This window comes from Neolamprologus brichardi, chromosome 11 (genome assembly GCF_056152115.1).
Source record: "Neolamprologus brichardi isolate AB-2024 chromosome 11, ASM5615211v1, whole genome shotgun sequence".
NCBI lineage: Eukaryota > Metazoa > Chordata > Actinopteri > Cichliformes > Cichlidae > Neolamprologus > Neolamprologus brichardi.
In genome coordinates, this window is record NC_142114.1 from 30,485,857 (window position 1) to 30,507,500 (window position 21,644).

At 42.6% G+C, this 21,644-nt stretch overlaps 2 protein-coding genes and 1 long non-coding RNA gene across 4 annotated transcripts in view; 2 read left to right on the forward strand and 1 right to left on the reverse strand.

Annotated features, from left to right (window-relative positions):
• Positions 1-234: 234 nt before the first annotated feature.
• Positions 235-21,644, reverse strand: part of LOC148100731 (methyltransferase-like protein 27) — a 26,481-nt gene continuing 5,071 nt past the window's right edge. For both annotated transcript variants that reach the window (XM_087848556.1, XM_087848557.1), the window contains 4 exons: positions 4,759-4,887; positions 4,237-4,372; positions 3,296-3,388; positions 235-642 (listed from right to left, as the gene is read on the reverse strand). In XM_087848556.1, coding sequence (XP_087704682.1) covers positions 404-642; positions 3,296-3,388; positions 4,237-4,372; positions 4,759-4,887 — 597 coding nt within the window. In that variant the 3' untranslated portion in view covers positions 235-403. The remainder of the gene's footprint in view (positions 643-3,295; positions 3,389-4,236; positions 4,373-4,758; positions 4,888-21,644) is intronic.
• On the forward strand, positions 10,335-14,729 carry LOC148100732 (uncharacterized). Its single transcript, XM_087847898.1, has 6 exons — positions 10,335-11,079; positions 11,664-12,757; positions 12,815-13,736; positions 13,784-13,825; positions 14,166-14,234; positions 14,302-14,729. The coding sequence occupies exons 1-6, from the start codon at positions 10,335-10,337 to the stop codon at positions 14,727-14,729; spliced, it is 3,300 nt and encodes a 1,099-aa protein (XP_087704024.1).
• LOC148100733 (uncharacterized) lies at positions 20,193-21,067 on the forward strand. The gene is made up of 3 exons (XR_015719756.1): positions 20,193-20,217; positions 20,687-20,733; positions 21,040-21,067. It is a non-coding gene; the product is annotated as an uncharacterized LOC148100733 (long non-coding RNA).

Consider the following 21,644-nt stretch of genomic DNA (forward strand, 5'->3'; position numbering starts at 1 on the left):
ATTGAATTCCTGCTACTTCTGGTTTCTACTGGTTTAGCTACTTGATGCTGTGCTCTTGAAGCAGATATGTTTAAGGGCCCTGTTAAAGGTAAAAATAGTGACAGTGTACTAATGCTGAGTGTTGACCAGAGACAATGTAAGAGAGAGACATTAAAAACTCGTGAGCTGAAATCGACTGAAGAATTGTGAAACATAAGCAAAACATCGAGTGGAAGAAATAAAAACTCAGTAAACTTTGAGCTTTGTTGTTTATGTGCTGACCACTGAAATAAAGGTTTACATAGATAACGTCACCATCACCAACAAACAACAATAACCATCCAAGGCACCCTGTACTCTAACGCTAACGCCAGCACAAGCTCGACAAATATGTAAGCTCACATTTTTGGCTCCACTCCTAATTTTACAGCTTATTAAGAGACTTCCTGTACAGGTACATGGTTCCCTGGAGGAATTCCTCTCTGTTCTCATCCTGGCTTTTATCATTATAAACATCCATCATGTAGTTGTGCATCTCTTTGGTATCGACAGGGCTCCACAGGCCCTCCTCCTCCATCAGCTGCAGTTCACGCTCCATAGATGTTTTGTATTTGTTTCCAGACTCGGACTTTGGGTCCACTCTGGACATGCAGACGTAGCCCCCTGAAGGAGAAAAAAAAACAACAAAACCACAACAATTTATGACCTTTTTCGTTTTTTAGAAAAACAGAAAGTTTGCTCAGGTTTGCTGGACACTGTAGGATGTGCTCCAACGTCAGGAGAGCTTGAGTCCTCTGCCACATGCTGTCACATATTGTGTGTTTTTATTCATCTGAGGTCCCATTTACTGTCATTTGAAGACCCAACAACAACCAGATTATTTTATTATATATATATATATATATATATATATATATATATATATATATATATATATATATATATATATATATATTAGGGGCGCAACGATACACAAAATTTACGGTTCGGTTCGATACTTTGGTGTCACGGTTCAATATTTTTTCGATACAAAAAAAATGTTCATGTCTTTTTAATTTGTCATTTATTAAAATTATAAATATATATTTTAACTCAAAAGTACAGTTTTTAAATTTAATGTTGCTGAAACAACAAAGTAATAAAATAATAAATCTATCTGATGGAGAAATCCCTCATCTTTGGAAAAGAGAGTTTATTACAGAGAAATGGCTCTTTCCAAAATAAAAGCTCTACTATACGCTTCTTCTGGGCTATATTCTCAGCAGCATATTAAACATATCAGGTCCCCATAAGGAGAATCATGTGCTAACGGCTGTCTAAATGACTCGGCTAAAGTTTGTAGCATGTGTGCTTGTTGTTTTTGTCTGCTTCCACTTGTCTTTGCACGAGGATGATGTCGGAGTAAATGTGCAGTCATATTCGTTGTGTTCCCACTAGTGCTGTCAGCGTTAATCTGAAATGACGTTAACGCCACAACACAAATCTCTGTTAACGAGCTACCACAGATCACCCAGTGCGTGCGGCTGGACGGCCAACACGTTAACGAGCTAACTGCGCTAACACACTAGTTCCCACCAATGTAATTGAGCATTGCTGGCACATCCAACATACTGTTTTACTTTAGTCCATGACTCGCTTACCTTCAGGGTCATACGTCACATGAAAACCAAAATAGTTCCAAACGCCAGATCTGAATGAGGGTGGGGGAGGTTCAATTTGCCATGTTGCAACAAGAGCTTAACTTCTGTCTTGCTAGCTTGCGCTGCGCTCAGTGAATCTGCGTTTGACTACTCCGCCTAGGCTGCACTGTCGAGCGCAGATCCACTGAGCACTCAACACAGACAGCACCGTCAGAAGGAAAGTTGATAAAATAAATTAAAAATTTTGTATTGTTCGATACATATGCGTACCGAACCGAAAGCACTGTATCGAACGGTTCAATATCGATACGAGTATCGTTGCACCCCTAATATATATATATATATATATATATATATATATATATATATCCTTAGCAGGTGTGTGGTGGTCTGTCTAAAAATTTCCAAAGGTTGATTCTGTTCATCTGGACGTAGCGTTTTGTGGGAGAAACATTTCGTCATCATCCAGGTGACTTCTTCAGTCTCAGCTGACTGCAGGTTTCAATCTTATAAACACTACATTTGCATAATGACTGAAACCAGCCCACTGAAGGAACACTGGGCTGGGAGGTCAGTTCCTTCATTATGATTATGCAAATTCTCATGACCATTGATCAGCAACGCATACAGATCAGTACTTAAAGGTCTGACTCTCATCATCCACTGGAGCATAAACTGGGTGTCATCAGTGAGTATATGTGGTTATCCCGGCTGGACGTTTGTCAAAGTTGGGAAGGCGCCAAAAGAAAGCTCCAACTGATCCAGGAGAGAAGGACAACCGCTGCCTAAGTGAAAACCTGTAGTGATCCCATATGTGTCAGGAGTATCGGAGCAGCTGAGACGCATTTTTTCTAAACACCGGGTCTCTGTGGCTTTCAAACCCCAAAACACGCTGCGCCAAAAACTGGTCCACCCCAAGGATCGGGTCCCCCGACACAAACAGAGTAACTTAGTGTACGCTGTTAAGTGCCAGGATTTATACATCGGGGAAACCAAACAACCTCTGGCTACAACACAGAAGAGCCACCTCGTCAGGCCAGGACTCTGCAGTCTATTCACACCTACAGGCCAGTGGACACTCTTTCAAGGATGAGGATGTTCACATGCTGGACAGGGAGGAACGCTGGTTTGAGGGCGGAGTCAAGGAGGCCATTTACGTGAAAAGGGAAAGACCATCTCTGAATCGAGGAGGGGGCCTAAGGGTCCATCTGTCACCATCTTACAATGCTGTGATTGCAGCCATTCCCCAGCTCTCTGTGAATGGGACTCATGGTTATTGATCAATGGTCATGAGAATTTGCATATTAAAGGAACTGACCTCACAGCCCATTGTTCATTCAGTGGGCTGGTTTCAGTCATTATGCAAATGTGTTTATAAGATTTGGAGAAACCTGCAGTCAGCTGAGACTGAAGAAGTCACCTGGATGATGACGAAACGTTTCTCCCACTGAAAACGTTCAGATGAACAGAATCAACTTTTGGAGATTTACTTACCTGGATGATTGAGATGCATCAAGACATCTTCTAAAAATCACATCACAGCATTGATTATGTTATTATTGAAAGCTAAAGAAGAGTCTGAGTTCATCACATCAGATAAATGGTTTTAGATTAAATTGAAAAAATATCTCACTCAGATTAACATCAGTTTGTTTGTTTGAAAGTTGGTTGGTTACCTGGTTTAGTAGCTTTGCAGAGCTCCCTGATAACGCTGACCGGCACAAAATCATTACGTAAAGCACCAGTAATGATCACCACATCAAACCCACCTGAAAGCAGAAGCAGACCAGGAGGGAGAGGAGTTAGTAAAAGGAGTTTGAGAGGAGTAAGTTACAGAGGAGTTAGTTACAGAGGAGTTAGAGGAGTTAGTTGTTTTGGGGTGAAAAGTTGGCATTGTCACGTTGTGGGTTTTTCTACGTTTTGGTTCCTCTTTTGTTTTGCACTTCTTTCTCGTGTAATGTTCTCGTGTTCCTTCCTCTATCGTGTCTTTGCAGTAGAGCCTCCTGTGTTCCTCTGTAAGTGTTTTTAGTTTTAATCTTCATCTCATGGATAGTTTCCTGTTTTACTCTGTGAGGTTTTTTCATGTCTTGTTTTTGCTTTTACTGTTCGTCTTCCCTCCTTTTTCTTCTGTTTTTGATCCGTGATGCGCTGCAGTTTCAGACCATTATTGACATAAATATATTTTGAGCATCTAACTAATCAATATCCTCAATAAAAGTATTTTTTATATTTATAAAATTAAATAAGTAGCAAAAGTTTTGACTACATCAGCATTAGCACCGCCCCCTGACTTTGACGGGTGGGGTTGACAGATAAAATAAATTCATGTTGAGCTGTAGCCAATGAATGATCAAATACTTAATAGTTAAGTAATTAACTATCTTTTAAAGTAAAAAAAATAAAAATTTAAGTTATTAATGAACAATTTCATTACTTATGCATTTCTTTGGTTTTTTATTTTGGCACTTTCAGTCCCCATATCCTATAAAACCTCAGGTGTTGTTATTCTCAATTGTGTTGTTTTACTATCAGCTGGCGGTGCTGTCTTCTTGTCTGTGGTGCTAATGTGTCTGTCGGGTTATCTGCTTTGTTAGCTCAGAGTGTGAGTGTGATGTACCAGTCTGTGCAGGCAGTGGGTCTGTTCCCAGTAAGGCCAGTTTGAGCTCCCGATAAAGGCCAGTCTTAGCAGCTTGTTCCAGCATGCCCTTACTACCATCCACTCCCACAAAGTGTTTGAAGCCGAGGTCAAACATCTAAATACAGAGAAAAGACGATCAGTTCTGAGCCTGCATGAACTCTGGATGTTCGTCTGAGGATGAATTTCTCAGATTTTGAATAACTGCTGAAATTTCCCACTTTCAAAAAGAATCACATGTAAGACGGTAAGTTCATGTTTGCATTTACTATTTTACAAAACTGATTTGGGATTCATTAAAATGTTGTTTTTTCCATAATTAGATCAATCTGAACATGTCCTCACGTGTGATTCATAAAAATGTTGACCACAGTAAAACTTCCTGAATCCCATTTGTGACATCAGCATTTTAAACATCTATAGGTCTCAAATCAGCTCAGAGTGACGGCTCCTTCCAGTTATTGGAAGGTGCCAGCTTCCAGAGTTTTCCAGTTATTGGTTCACCAGTTTTGCAGCCAGTCCAGATCCGCAGGCCACATCGAGAACCTGAGCGTCTCCACGATTTCCACAGAAGTGATCGTTCAGAAAATCTACGGCCAGCTGTGGTGCTCTGTACTCCATTGTCTCTGAATCCTGTCAACATAAAGCAGCGGAAAAAACAAAGTATTCTTATTGGCTGTTGGGATTTAGGCTGTCCAGGGCTGGTTTTTTCACACCCACATGTTTCAGATCAAACAAATGTGAACATTAGACATTTATTAGGGGAAAACTTCCCAAATCTCCCTGCAATAATTGTCCCATAAATAATAACTAGTTGTGTCACACTTGGCGCCAAGACCTGAAATCAAGTGTTTGTGTTATCCTGCAACGAGTCTTTCACGTGTCTGCGGAGGAGCTCTGCTCACTCTTCTTTACAGAATTATTTGAATTTCCAGAATTTCCGATTGTTTTCCAGCATGAGCAGCCTCTTTACGGCAATGCTTACTTTTTTCTTGTGACCTCCTGTGACATCATAACCATCTTCATCAGTTTTCACGCGCTGCTCTCCTCCCTGAGTGTGTCCTGTCTTGCTCTCTTTCCTCTTTCCTGTGGACAGATGTCGCTCTCCCTCACGTATCGCGTTTACATTTGGCACTCAGAGTGTCTCCACTAAACCAGATCTGATGGTGAATGTTCGGTGTTCATCGGGTCAGCTGCGCCACACAGAGTTCAGGTTTATAATGAATAATGAAACTCTCCTCTGGATCGATCCTCCGTCGTCGGGGCTTTGTAACGCACCATGTCCCCTCTGATTTAAACTGCCACACAGTAGCGGTCCTAGCCTGTTTGGCGCCCTGGGCGAACACCCCCTCTGGCACCCCCCCCCCCCCACACACACACACACACACACACACACACGAAGTAAGAGACGAAATATGCATTGTATGCAAACGTTGTATGCAAACGGCTACTAAACAGACATCATAATTCGTCATACAATGAGAACAGGATAAATCAACAATTGACACTGATTAATTAATATTATATTATTGTATATATTGTTTGGAGTTTAGTCTGTTACTGTTACTATTTTTACCATTTCTTCTTGGAGGAACTGTAACCCAAATAATTTCCTTAGGGATTAAGAAAGTATCCTGATTCTTAATGTTTTAGGATACATGACCTGCCATTATCCAATGACACATCTGCTTACCTGTATCTTTTGCTCGTTTCTCCTTGTAGGAGTCATAATTAAATGTATTGAATTTTAATGATCACTCGGTTTTCATTTGTTTGGTTGCTATGGTGATGTGTAACGGGAGTCACGTGGGTGCTAGCGGCGACATTAAGAGGGCGTTGTCAGTCTGTCTTTCACTGGTTTGATTTTGACAGAGAGGAGGGCTGGGTAGCCGTAGTTTTTGTTGACCGCAGCACAACGAGTTTCCCCTTGTTGCATTAGAGCCTGTGATGTTTTAAGAGTTTGAATCGCGAGCCGATAACATTGCTCTGTAAACTTTTCAAGCACTTTAATAAACAAGCAAGCAATTCCACCTCTCGCATTACTGCGTAAAGTTGAGAGGCAAATAGACAGGCTCAGTCCCCGGCCTCTAGCGACTGTGGAAGTCGCTACACTCCTCCTCTTCTTTCTCATTTAAAAAATGAGAAAAGAAGTTTAAAAACGAGTTGTGTGTGAGACTTTAGATCAACAAAATATAAAATATACATTTTAAATTGTTATTGATCCCTTTACCCCGAGTCCTAAAGTGTATATTTATTTTCTTACTCTTCTTATATATATTGTTTGTTTACTTGCACTGTTGTAACTGGAGCCTCGTCGTCTCGTCTCTCTATATACTGGACTGTATGTAGCGGAGATGACAATAAAGTTTACTTTGACTTCAGCAGCGAGCAGGCGCACCGAGGGCTCTCGCGCTCACTTTTCGAGTATAGAATTTTGAAAAAACATCGGTGCAAATGATAAGTCTGTATCATGATGTCTGGTGTTTTCGTGTTTGTTGGTTTGTTTGTAATTTGTTTTATTTTGCGAGTTGGTAATTTTTGCTGCTCCAGCCAGCCAGAGAATCCCCCGCCGCTCCGCCCTTTCCTCCCTGTGCCGCAAGCAGCAGGCGCACCTCGCAAACGCCCATACGGTAAAAAAAATACATTTTCCCTGACCAAAATATATTTCAAATAAATGGTAAATATATTTTGTAATTGTGATGCTCCAAAAAAATATATTTTTGAAATTGAAAATATATTTCTTTCAAACCAAAATACATTTCAAAACATATTTTAGGGTGAAGAAAATACATTTCCAACCTTACAGTAGAATGTATATCAAAGTATCCGTTATTTAAAATGTATTTAGTGCAATAATGATGATAATGATAATAATACTAAAAGTAACAACATGTTTTATGCACATCTGCAAAAAACAGTTGGATTCAAACAAAAGAGAGTCAAACGTCTATCACGAATCAGGTTGTTTATTCATTTGCTTACAGTATTTCACATTACACAATATCTCACTATAATGTAGCGTTCATTGACTTTGAAATTATCTGTCAGTGATACAGTAAACAAGATACAACAACTGCTATGTACACTTTAGTTTTTGACAATATATACAATATCGTACTTAAAGGAACACACTCCACTTTTTGGAAATAGGCTCATTCTCCATCTCCCTCAGAGTTAAAAATGCAGCGTCTTCTTTCTAGATCCATATGTTAATAGGACTCTGGAGCGTGATCTTACGGGATGGGGCGTAGCCAGGATTTTTGGTCGAGGCGCCATATTAGCAGGCCAAACAAATGCTTGCTGTGTGGCCGGTTGTAATGTTAGATTGCATTACCGGCAAAGGAATAAGCTTGAAAACAGGCTCTCCTTTCATTGTTTCCTCACCTGGAAGCATCATGAGGGAGCTTATGTGTTGGATGTTACCAAAAGAAGGCGTCTAGCCTGGATAGCAGCTGTGAGACGAGCTGATATTCAGTTCTCTACCATCCCCAGATCTGTTGGTTTGCTCCAGTATTTTCATTCAGGTAAGTTCTAAATAAGTTCATATTATTCTTTATAGCCTGTTAGTTTTATTTTCAATGCGCTCTGAGATCATAGCACAAACTTAGAACAAACATGCAGAACTACCTTCTATTTATAGAGTTGCTAATTATTTGACATTATTGCAGCAAACCAGCCTATGAAATGAATGAAATAAATCCTGACTGGGTTCCAACACTACACATGGGGCACTACAAAATCCCTGCTTCAAACTACATGCTACATACCACCATGCCAATCAGATTACTTCTTCCATGTGTGGGTAAAAAGGTGACCCTCCTGGATAAGATGGCAAAGGTTTGCTGCGTTTTGGTGAACATGTGCCCCAGTGTGTTAGTAAAACCAGGGGAAAATACTCTTGTTAAATACTCTTAAGTCTTGTGCTGTTTATGTAGTGATAAGTTTTCAAAAGAGACAGTAAATTACAGAATGCTAGCAGTGGGTGATATTGTTTAAATGCTGTCATGATTTTATGTGAACATTTTGTCATTTGTAAACTATACATGACATTGATTCTACATTGTAACTGATTTGATGTTCTACAAAGTGCTTTTAATTAAAAATAGGCAAACATTTCTTTGTTTCTTTATTCAACTTTTGAACAGTGGTACTTAGTAAGTACATATTCAGTAAATGCAAAGTATTTACATGGCCCCCTAAACTAAAACATTATGGGTTATTCAGAACAGAACTATGCTTGGAAAAATATTGTCCCATCAGTTGATCCAACTCCTCCACAGTAGCAGGTGGAACTTTACTTTTTTGAGGACGGCTCCTTTTACCTTTCAATACGGATGGTCTGTTTATGTTTTGATCAAGAACCTTTTTTAAGGGCAGCTGAAGAGGAGAAGTCTGTCTTATGGCCAACCTCTGGCTGTATCTTGGTCATATTACCAGGCAAAACCCAGTATGCAGGTTCATCTGTAACAGTCCTTGTGCCACAGATCCACACTGTTGCTTCTACATTAAACAGAAGAGCAGCGACATGGCTGCAGGTCTCCATGACTCCGGCCATACAGCTGCAGTGGGCGGCTTCAACCTTCCCTGTGATGCTCACAATGACCTGTGGCTGCAATGCTGCAATTCAGTCTTTAAGAGTGCAGGACCTGAAACACACACAGACAAAGTTCATTTAAAGACAAGAACTTTAATAAGCCAAGGCCGACATAAATGTGTTTTATTTACTTTCAAATCCATTTATCATAAATGTAACAAATAAAGTGTTTTTATGTATCCATCTATAGAACCCTGCATGTTATATTTTAAATCTGCATGTTTCTTTTTAGAAACCTATCAGCAAAAAAATGAACCTAAAGTATGCAATGCAAGGATGTAATCACTTTCAAGATGGAGAAAGCATAATGTTCGACTTTAAGTGACAATTATGGACACCTAATATGATAAGGAGATTCTGCAGGTCATTAATCAATGTATAAAACTAAAACAGAATGTATTTTTAGTGACACAGCACACAAACAATGAAGCAAGATGTGTAATTAGGATTATTTATAATAAATATGAATTAATTAGGGCAATTTCTTTAACCATAAAGAATAACTAAATCCTTCAGGACAATGTCACATCAATGCACTGAACTCACTATGTTATCCCTCTAACAGAGCATCCACGTGTTCTCACTGTAATTTCCCCCTCATGAATGAATTTATGCTGCACTAATTTGAATGTTCGGGGGGAATCAAACGCATTTTACTCACAGTACTCAAGCTGACTTACCTTTGCTTGAATGACGGCGTACTCACAACGTGGAGGCTTAAAAATAGCCAAATCTTGTACCCAATCCTTGGTGAAGTGGATGTGCGCCTCCAGAGATTTATAATTGCGAAATTGGTGCGCCGTGTATGCTCTGACTCCACAGACAAGGTACGGGAGTAGATCATGCTAAGTCAATAGCGGTTTGGTCTTCAGGGTTTCTACTCCACGGCTATATTTCATACGGGTCCACATTTCAACAATCAAGTACCGTCTCTTTGCATCTGGACACAATCTGTCTCTATACCATCATTTTCTTTTGAACTACGTTTCAGAATGGTTCGTAGCAATCTTGTTTTGATTCGTGGCCTGCCAAGATGGTGCTGAGCTCCCACAATGCATTGCGACATTACGTCTACTCCAAAGCCCTTTGCGTGCAGAAGAGTATGCGCATGCGCATTGCCATGGTGGTTTAAAAAATAAAGATATAATGAAAAGTAATTAATAAAAATTAAATATTTAAACATTCCCACAAATGTGCAATGAACGTGCAAAAACTCTCTTTATTAGTTGTTGCTGTTTCTTTCTTTCTTTCTTTCTTCCTTTTTTTTTTTAAAAATAATGACGTCTCTGAGGCGCGAATTCCGACAGTGAGAGGAACGGCCGGAGGCCTGCCCGCGAAGATGGCGCTCTGAGCAGTCACGTATCGCTGAGCTCTGCGAACCTGGCCTTTTTTAAATATATATTACACACAGTGAACAGAGACTTTATTTACGCCTACGCAATAGTCATCTTTTACTTCTCATTTTGGTATCTATTTGTGAACCAAAATGAGCAAACCCGAGAAGAGAAAGTCCGAATCTAAGAAGTTGCATGCTAACAGCGGCTCCGTTAGCAAGCTTGCTAATGTTAGCCAAGCTGCTCAGTCTTCTCTCGCTACTGAGATGCCCGCCGACACTAAAAATACTCTCATCGACTCCATGCACGACTATTTGGAGGCAGTTTCCGAACCGCTTCAGTATTCACGGATGGAAGAAGAGTTTCCCCCTCTCCCTATCACTCCATGTGCCTCTCCCGCTGGTAAGCTAAGAAAAGTTGCGGATACGGAGACATCTACGGTTCTCTCCCAGCTCTCATCACTTACCATGTTGATTAACTCGAGGTCGGACACTCTTGAAAAAATGGTGAGTAACAACTCCATAGCCATCTCCGAGATGAAAAAAGCTGTCCAAGAGAACACTGAACATATCACAGCTGTTAAGGAGTCATTTGATGCTGTCTGTGCTGAGTTAAATGATATGAAGAGCAGAGTTGTCAGTGTTGAGGCACAGCTCGAAAAATATAAAGCAATCGCTGAAGCACAGGAAAAGCGCATCTCTCACCTGGAGAGCTATTCACGCCGTTGGAATCTGAAGCTCTACGGTCTGACCGAGAGGGACAAGCAGGATATGCGGCAGGAGGTAATCAAAGTCTGTAGATCAGTCCTACCGGAGATGCAAGATAAATTCCCCGACGTCGTTGACACCGTCCACCGCATCGGGCCCAAGAAGTCCAACAACAACCAACCCTGTCATGGTCCTGGGTCGGTGACCCAGCGCTTTCAGTTTATTATCATTTTCTAGTTTATTATGATGATGTTGATTATTATTGTTTGAGTTCTATGTGTTATATTCAGTCTGCCTTTGAGTCTGTGTCTGTGTCTCTGTCTGTCTATCGTGTCACCCCGCCTGTTTGTGAAGCTGTCTGTTTAGTTCTGTGTCTTGTTTGGTTCCTCGTGTCTGAGTTTCCTGTTTTATTGTGAAGGTCTCTGTCTGATGTGAGTATGTTCAGTTTACATTTCCCCTGTCCCGTCAGCCCTGATTCCTCCCAGCTGTGTTGCCCTCCTGTGTGCCATTTCCTGATTACCTGGTGTGTGTATTTATAGTTGGTGTCTGCCTGTGCTTCTCGTCGCGTCGTCTGTGTTCATTTGTGTCTCTGCTCCGCGTCTCTTTGCCCCTCGCTCCATGTCCTCCTTTTGTATTAGCTTTTCCAGTTTAGGTTTATGTTCAGTTCTGCCCACACCTTGGTTATTTGTGCACTGTAAATAAAACCCACTTGCACCTCCGCCACTGTCTGCTTTTGGATCCTCCTTCCTCACCTCCACACGACTGCCGCCCCAGCCGTGACAGTACGACGCGACCACAAGATGGATCCAGCAGCTTTGTCCGGGGAGAGCGACCTCACACGCGCCCTACGCCTGGTGGACTGGGTAACCCACACCTCCAATGCACGAGCGAAGGTTGTGGGGATAAATGCAATTGAGGCTATCCTGGCCGGAAATCCCTATCTCCACCAGGTCCGGGGATTTACTGACTTAATCGCTGATCTGCATAAAGCCCGGGAAGCGGTGCAAGCTTCGGAAGCTTCTGCCCCGCAACAACGGACAACGACCGCCACAAAGCAGCCGTCTCAGATTCACCCACCGGAGGTTTCACGGCCCGACCCCCCAGGGGTTTTTCCCTGCCTGTTGGAGCCGTCAGCGGTGGGGAGGAAACATTCGCGCCACCGGCGCTTCACCCCACAGCCGGATTCAGGGACCCCTGTGCGACCAGCTGTGGTGAGTTTTAAGGACGCTGGTGCTTCTGGGACTGTTTTTTCTGGGGCTGTTCATGGGGAGAGTAGAGACAGTTCACGGCGCTTACCTACCTTCGTGGTAACTGACCTCTCACAAGTTGGCATTTTCAAAACATCCAAAACAGTAACTGACTGGGTTTCATCCACTCCACTACCAACTCCAGTCTCACCTCAAACAGTACATCAGCCTTTAGCCAGTTCATTAGCCCAGCCTGCATCTATTCCATTAGCCCGGTCACTCGCTCCCTCCATACTGGAGGCTGTGTCTGTGCCACCCATTTTGAATCCCGTTCCTAGCACCCATTTTAAGCGGAGAGACAAACCCAATAAAACCACTCTAGTTTCTCAGAAACTGGCTAATTTAGATACGGTTATTCGCCCCAGGGCCTCCCCAGAGGCTGGGTTTCGGCCCCCAGCAGACTCTGGACCCCTGGAGGCTAAGAACCCAGCTGAGGACTGCACCCGGCTGTCGCTGCCTGAGCAGGGTCGGTGCTCCGCGCAGCTGCAGTCTGTTCTGTGCCCGCCAGAGGTCCCCGCACCTGCTGGTTCTGTTCTGCGTCTGCCAGAGGTCCCCGCACCTGCTGGTTCTGTCCTGTGTGTGCCAGGGGCTCCAGTGCCCACTGGTTCTGAGACTGTTTTCGCTGGGGGGCCCGAGGAGCCCGTCCAGTCCCAAGACTCGTCAGCTGGAGGGCCCGAGGAGCCCGTCCAGCCCCAAGACTCGTCAGCTGGAGGTTCAGGAGAACCTAGCCAGCTTCCTGCTTCGCCAGCTGGAGGGCCCGAGGAGCCCGTCCAGCCACCAGCTGCTCCACCAGCGGCCGCATCCACGCCTGCAGCAGCAGCCGTATCCACTGTTTTGTCCACGCCGCCGCCTGCTGCAGCGCCTCCGTCTCCGGCTTCCACGCTGCCGCCAGCTGCAGCCTCGGAGTCTCCACCCACGCCAGCTGCAGCCTCGGAGTCTCCACCATCATCGCCCACGCCAGCTGCAGCCTCAGAGTCTCCACCACCATCATCCACGCCGTCGCCTGGTCCAGCTTCACCACCATCAACTTCGCCGTCGCCTGGTCCGGCTTCACCACCATCAACTTCGCCGTCGCCTGGTCCGGCTTCACCACCATCAACTTCGCCGTCGCCTGGTCCGGCTTCACCACCATCAACTTCGCCGTCGCCTGGTCCGGCTTCACCACCATCAACTTCGCCGTCGCCTGGTCCGGCCTCTGCCTCATCTGCTTCGTCTGGTCCTGGTCCAGCTCCGCCTTCGTCTGGTCCAGCTCCGTCTTCGTCTTCGTCTGGTCCTGGTCCAGCTCCGCCTTCGTCTGGTCCAGCTCCAGCTCTGCCTTCGTCTGGTCCTGGTCCGCCTTCGCTTTCGCCTTTGTCTGGTCCGGTCTCAGCTCCACCCACGCCGTCGCCTGGTCCGGTCTCAGCTCCACCCACGCCGTCGCCTGGTCCAGCGTCAGTGTCTCCACCCACGCCGTCGCCTGGTCCAGCGTCAGTGTCTCCACCCACGCCGTCGCCTGGTCCAGCGTCAGTGTCTCCACCCACGCCGTCGCCTGGTCCAGCGTCAGTGTCTCCACCCACGCCGTCGCCTGGTCCAGCCTCTGCCTCAGCTTCCGTCTCGTCTGGTTGGTCCAGCCTCTGCCTCAGCTTCCGTCTCGTCTGGTTGGTCCAGCCTCTGCCTCAGCTTCCGTCTCGTCTGGTTGGTCCAGCCTCTGCCTCAGCTTCCGTCTCGTCTGGTTGGTCCAGCCTCTGCCTCAGCTTCCGTCTCGTCTGGTTGGTCCAGCCTCTGCCTCAGCTTCCGTCTCGTCTGGTTGGTCCAGCCTCTGCCTCAGCTTCCGTCTCGTCTGGTTGGTCCAGCCTCTGCCTCAGCTTCCGTCTCGTCTGGTTGGTCCAGCCTCTGCCTCAGCTTCCGTCTCGTCTGGTTGGTCCAGCCTCTGCCTCAGCTTCCGTCTCGTCTGGTTGGTCCAGCCTCTGCCTCAGCTTCCGTCTCGTCTGGTTGGTCCAGCCTCTGCCTCAGCTTCCGTCTCGTCTGGTTGGTCCAGCCTCTGCCTCAGCTTCCGTCTCGTCTGGTCCAGCCTCAGCTTCCGTCTCGTCTGGTCCAGCCTCAGCTTCCGTCTCGTCTGGTGCTGCGAAGGCCACGCAGCCTTCAGGTCCCCAACTGCCGCCTCAACACCGTCGGTCATCTGCCAGGCCGCATGTTGGGCATCTTCGTCACCGTGGCCGGCCTCCGGACTTGCTTTCACGCCGCCGTCACCGTCCGCACAGTCGGCATCTTTGTCACCGTGGCCGGCCCCCGGACTTGCTTTCACGCCGCCGTCACCGTCCGCACGGTCGGCAGCTTTGTCACCGTGGCCGGCCCCCGGACTTGCATTCCCGCCGCCGTCGCCGTCCGCACGGTCAGCCCCCAGAACTGCTTCCTCGTCGCCGTCGCCGTCCGCACGGTCGGCCTCCAGAACTGCTTCCTCGCCGTCGCCGTTTGCACGGTTGGCCCCAGAACTGTTTCCACGCCACTGCCTACTGCGTGGCCGGCCTCCGGACCTGCCCCACTGCCACTGCCATTCGCATGGTCGGCCTCCGGAACTGAACTGTTTTGGCCTCCTGCGCTGTCGGCCCCCTAAACTTGGCCATCTGGGCCTTTTGGTCTCTGTCCCTCCGTCCTGGACCCCCTCCGCCCGCCCTGGTCGGGTTGTTTTCTGTTTTGTTTTGGTCAGTTTTTGTGTTTCTGCTGGGCTGTCTGGAGCCAGCCCTTGAGGGGGGGGTACTGTCATGGTCCTGGGTCGGTGACCCAGCGCTTTCAGTTTATTATCATTTTCTAGTTTATTATGATGATGTTGATTATTATTGTTTGAGTTCTATGTGTTATATTCGGTCTGCCTTTGAGTCTGTGTCTGTGTCTCTGTCTGTCTATCGTGTCACCCCGCCTGTTTGTGAAGCTGTCTGTTTAGTTCTGTGTCTTGTTTGGTTCCTCGTGTCTGAGTTTCCTGTTTTATTGTGAAGGTCTCTGTCTGATGTGAGTATGTTCAGTTTACATTTCCCCTGTCCCATCAGCCCTGATTCCTCCCAGCTGTGTTGCCCTCCTGTGTGCCATTTCCTGATTACCTGGTGTGTGTATTTATAGTTGGTGTCTGCCTGTGCTTCTCGTCGCGTCGTCTGTGTTCATTTGTGTCTCTGCTCCGCGTCTCTTTGCCCCTCGCTCCATGTCCTCCTTTTGTATTAGCTTTTCCAGTTTAGGTTTATGTTCAGTTCTGCCCACACCTTGGTTATTTGTGCACTGTAAATAAAACCCACTTGCACCTCCGCCACTGTCTGCTTTTGGATCCTCCTTCCTCACCTCCACACGACTGCCGCCCCAGCCGTGACAAACCCAGGGGAATCATCATTCAGTTTACATCCAGGATCTACCGCGATGCTGTCTGGCGCGCTGCTAAGAAGTCCACCTACCTGAAAGGTAACAACCTAAAGCTGGCTGAGGATCTGTCCCCTGACGACCGCGCCCGAAGAAACAGACTCTGGCCGTCTGTGGAAGCTGCGCGCAAAGAAAACAAGCTGGCGTTCTTCGTAGGAGGTCGTGCGTTCGTGGAGGGAAAAGAGATTTTTCCACCCCTATAATTTGATCCAAGGTATTTTAAGGTGAAAACTGAAGTATCTTAAGATTAACTTGGTTTCACTGCCGTTCTTTTTTTGTTTGTTTGTTTTTGTTGTTGGACTCATAAAACGATCAGAGTTAAACTGATGCAGTTTATTTGTTATAAGTTTATTGGTCTTCAGTTTGGCTGCAATTTAGGCTATTGTATTCCTATTATTATTCAAGTTCACAATTTCCTTACTCAGGGGTTGCAGTTCTCATCTTATATAGGACTCTCTTAAGTGACCAGGTTCCCAATTCAACTGTTCTTCATTTACTTGGTCTAAGCTTTTTCTTATTTGTCACTTTTAATTTTTGTTACTATCATTATGTCTCTGTCTGTTATTTCTTTAAATGCAAGAGGTTTAAGAAACAATGTTAAACGTAAGGCTATTTTTTTGTTTTGCAAGCAGTTCAATTCAGATTTCTGTTTTATACAAGAGTCTCACTCAACAGAACAAGAAAAAAAATTTTGGAGATCGCAATGGGGAGATGATCTGTGGATGTCCCATGGTACAGAGCATGCTGCTGGTGTCTGCATACTTAAAGGAAGATTTAATGGTAAAATCCTGTATTCTGACATAGATAAAGATGGTCATTACATTTTTCTAATAGTTGAGGCTGCACACTCTATCTATATTTTAGTCAATGTGTATGGTTTTAACTGTCAGAGGGAGAATAAACTATATTTTGATAGGTTGGAGGAGCGCCTACTGCGCTGGTTATCTAAATATCCCAATTCTTTTATTATTTTTGGTGGAGACTTTAATACAGTGTTTAACAGCTATTTGGACAGATGGCCTTCTAGAAGTTCAGACTCTAACTCATTCATAAGACTGTTTGCACAAAGATTCAACTTAGTCGATTCTTGGAGGGATTCTCATTCATCTCAGATAGCTTATACATGGTGTAATAAGACTCAAACCAGACACTCACGTATCGATTTTTGGCTTATCTCAAAAGATTTAGAAAAAGTTAAAACGGATATTTATCCTACACCACTCTCAGACCACAAAATGGTTAGCTTATCAATCCCGTTGTCATCCTCCCTAATCACTAAAACCTCTTACTGGAAGTTAAATAGTACCATTCTTGAGCATAAAGAAGTGATTTGTGAAGTTCAGAGATTCATTAAACTTTATTGGAGTAAAGCTCTCACAAATAATACATTTTGTAGTAACTGGGAACTTTTGAAATATGAAATTGGAAAATTCTTTAGAAAATATAGCAGTGATTTAGCAAAAAAAAGAAGATCTGATGAGACGCAAGTGATACAAAAGATCACATGCCTTACTTCCAAACCAATAGACACCCTCAGTGAATCTGATAAGATAAAACTGGTTGACCTGCAGCATAGGTTAGATGAGATTTACAAACGCAAGGCTGACGGAGCATTTATTCGGTCTCGCAGGAAATGGCTCGAAGAAGGAGAGCAGAATTCAGCCTATTTTTTCAGACTTGAAAAGCATCAATCTAACACCAACTCCATCCTACAACTAAATATTAATGGGACAATTTCTAATGATAAGGATACCATAGCAAAATATTGTTCAAACTTTTATTGCAAACTTTATTCTTCTAGTTATTGCCCTGAAGCTTGTCTGACTTTTTTTTAATTCTTTAGACAAAATTACTCAGCTGAATGAGGAGGATAGTCAGCTTTGCGACAGATCAATTTCTTTGATTGAGGTTGCAGATGCTATAAAACATCTAAAGATTAACAAATCACCTGGAACTGACGGCCTTACTGCCGAGTTTTACAAACAGTTCGCTGACAGTTTAGCCCCGTTTCTTTTAGAAGTCTTTAAGGAAAGTATGGATAGAGGTGCACTCCCTCCCACTTTATGTCAAGGTTTGATCACCCTCATTCCAAAACCAGGAAAGGATCCTTTGCTCTTAGACAATTGGCGACCAATCTTTTTACTGAATAATGATTATAAGATATTGGCACAAATCCTGGCTAATAGAATGAAACCTGTATTAGATAAAGTTATTGATGAGAGTCAGTCTGGTTTCATGCAGAATCGTCATATCTCAAACAACATAAGATTAATTTTAGACATAATAGATTACCCAGAACTTGTACAGGATGATAGTCTTATTCTTTTTTTAGATTTCTACAAGGCGTTCGACTCCTTAGAGCATGAGTTTATTTTTACTGCTTTAAATAAATTTGGGTTTGGTCAGTCGTTCTGTAATGCCGTTCGGACACTGTATTCCAATAGTAACAGCTCCATAAAGCTTGCCACTGGTATTTCCCCAAGATTCTCTCTAAAGCGTGGAGTGAGGCAGGGTTGCCCCCTATTCGTATATTTATTCCTTCTTTCTGTGCAACTCCTTAATTCATACATTAAACTCAGTTCTTTAAAAGGCCTGGTTATTGCTAACAGAGAAATACTCATAAGTCAGCTGGCAGACGATACAGCTCTCTTCCTCAGAGACGCCTCGCAAGTTTCAGTGGCCATTAACAATATACAGCCATTCACTAAAGCCTCCGGACTTTCACTCAACCTGCATAAATGTGAACTTTTACCAGTTAAAAGTTGTTTAGCAACTTCAATTCATGGAATACCTGTAAGAAACTCTGTAAGATACCTTGGAATTCAAATAATAAAAAATGAGCAATCCAGATGCTCCACAAACTTCATTCCTATTATAGATAAATCCCAAAAAATCTTTAATCATTGGCTACAGCGAGACCTGTCGTTGAAGGGTAGAGTTCTGCTATCGAAGGCTGAAGGTATCTCCCGTCTAACCTATGCTGCCCAGTCACTACATGTTGATAATACAACCTGTAAGTCAATTAACAAATTATTATACAATTTTTTATGGAAAAATAAAACTCACTACTTGCGTAAATCAGTAGCTTTAAATTCATATGATAAAGGAGGTATAAATTTTATTGATTTCGGTGCTCTTAACAACACCTTTAAAATAAACTGGATTAAAAAGTATTTAAGAAATCCCACTTCTATCTGGAACTTTATCTCACATCATGTGTTCTCTAATTTAGGTGGCCTTAACTTCCTACTGCTCTGCAATTATAGTATTCCAAAAATACCACTGAAACTTTCTCACTTTCATCAACAAATTCTTTTGGCATGGGCGCTGATTTACAAACACAATTTCTCTCCACAAAACTGTTTTATTTGGAATAACTGCAATATTATTTATAAAAATAAAACTCTTTTTTTAAATAACTGGTTTAATAATGGAATAATCTTGGTTAGTCAGTTATATAGAGAAGATGGACTCTTATATAATTACTCTGAGTTCCTCAGGAGATACAATGTACCGATAACGCCTAAAGAATTCTCAATAGTGTTCGATGCCATCCCATCGGGTCTGTCCATGTTACACAGATGCTCCCACAGTGCTCCACTACAGGTCACTCCCCCGGATGTGTTACATTCTTCTCTTGGCAATGTTTGCTTTTCTTCTCATAAATCTATAAATACCAAAATAAGATCTCTCTTTCAGGATGCAATGGTCTCTGTTCCATCAGCCATATTTTATTGGGCCAATTTTGTAACAGATATTGAATGGAAAAAAGTTTGGACTTTACCACAAAGGTTTTTCTTAACAAACAAAATTAAAGAGATTTCCTTTAAGTTGATTCATAAATTTTACCCTACCAAACAATATTTGTCCAAATTTATGGCTGAAATAAATGTAAATTGTACCTTCTGTCAAGAGCAACCTGAAACAGTTTCTCATCTGTTTTGGTCATGTAAATTTACATGTAAATTCTGGAAGGATTTCCACAAGTTTATTACTGACTCTGTTCTCCCTAATCTTCAACTATACTATAAGGATGTTATCTTTGGCTATTATAATTTTAAAGACAAGGACAATGATGCTTTCTTCTTTATAAATTTGGTTTTATTTTTGGCAAAATTTCATATACACAAAAGCAAAGTCCTCGGCAGAAAGCCTGAACTTCTTGTATTAAAAATGGAACTTGCACAATATATAAGGACAATCTCCTCATCAAAAAACACTAAGGCTCTCAAGACTGTTAACATCTATAACCGATTGAAACTGCTAACTTGATTTTGGCTCTTGCAAACTTTTGTTTATTTATGTTCCCCTTAATTTATTTTATTTTTTGTACTCACTTTTGTCTCACTGTCCTTGTCACTCTCTCTGTTCCTCATTGTACTACCACAATGTCATATTTTATGTGATCCCTGTTTTGCTCGACTGTATGTCTAAAATGTGATAAATAAAGTTAAAAAAAAAAAAAAAAAGAGGAACGGCCGGATACAGGAGACGGGAAGAAACAAGCCGATTATGTTCGCGTTAATTAAGTGGTTGGAAGATGTAAAATTCTCAATTCTGCCAACTGAACATATACGAGATTTTAATGAGGATGAATAATTAGCCGGCATGGAGGAAACGGACCTTTATTTGGTGGAGTGGCGACAAGAAGCCAAAAGGCGGGTGGCCGGTCTAAGAAGCCTCCATCATCAAGCTAGCAGGTGCCTTTTCTCATATAATATTACTTTATTCTCGCTTATTTGGCACGGAAGCGTAGAGCTGCCACCCAGGCAAAAGAGAAATATAAGTATATCACGTTATAACGTGAAAAGTTTATCGTTCTAACAATATACTATCATGTTTATACAATATACTTTTCACGTTTGAACAACATGTTTGAACAACATTGTACGAAAAATGTGCATAATTATCACGTCCGTACAATATTGTGCGAACGTGATAATTATGTATATTGTAATAACGTGATATTATATTATACAAACATGAAAAGCATAATGTTAGAACAATAAACATTTCACGTTATAACGTGACATAGCTCTATTTTTCTTTTGCCTGGGTGGCAGCTCCACGCTTCCATAATTTGGTAATCAAAATATGTAACTTAATTAATTATATTGTGACGTACTTTTTGTTTTTTTTAGCAGTAATGTTTCTGCCTATTTATTTCAGCCCATGAAATCGAATGCAGATCTTCCTGATGTGAGATTTACATAAATGTAAGTAATTTTGTTTGTCATTAATGTTGTTGCTGTTGTTGTTTTTGTGCAGTTTGCAATCATATAAACCTAGCAAGCATCAGTCAGCACAGTGACTAACCTGAACAGATTCTTGCTTTATTCACATATATTATATGTAATTATATATACCTGCACATTGTACCTAGGGTTGCAGCCACTTGGCCCCACCCCATTGTTGTGACAGCCCTGATTGTACTTATACACTGCATCTGAACAGGGAACAGTCTGCCACATTAATGTATTTTTAAGTGACTTGTTTGTAATACATGAATTTGTTTCTTACAGATGTCAAAGTCTCAACCTCACGCTGCCCTCCCCCATCCTCCTAAAGTAAGTATTTGTTGTTGTAGTTTTTTATGCAGTGTCTGTGTCACATGCTAATCATAATTATTGAAATAACTGTTTTCTAACAGATTTTCCAAAACACTAGTTATGTTTGTTGTCATTCAGACCGGTACTACTGCTTAGACATTGCTTAGTGGTCATGCATGTTTGACAAGCTTGTTATGATACCAAAACAGTAGGCCTATCACAATAATCGATATATCGACACAATATATGTACATGACCTCAATAATTGTTGATGATGCAATTTATCTGCCATTATATTTACAAAAATAAAATATAATAATAACAACACAATAACATTAAATAACATTGTTTTCTATTTGTTAGAAAATTTACTATTTATTCAAGTTTTTATGGTATCTAATATTTTGATACCTAATTTCCATGATCTAAATATTTTAAGAATTAGATGTTGGTTTGTCAATTGAAAGTGTGTAGATCTTGCATTATTATGGTGAGATTCTCTGAGATTCTCTGATATTCAGTTACAGTTCACAACACAGCTACCTGTACATGCAGTATTATACTGTAAATATAAATCT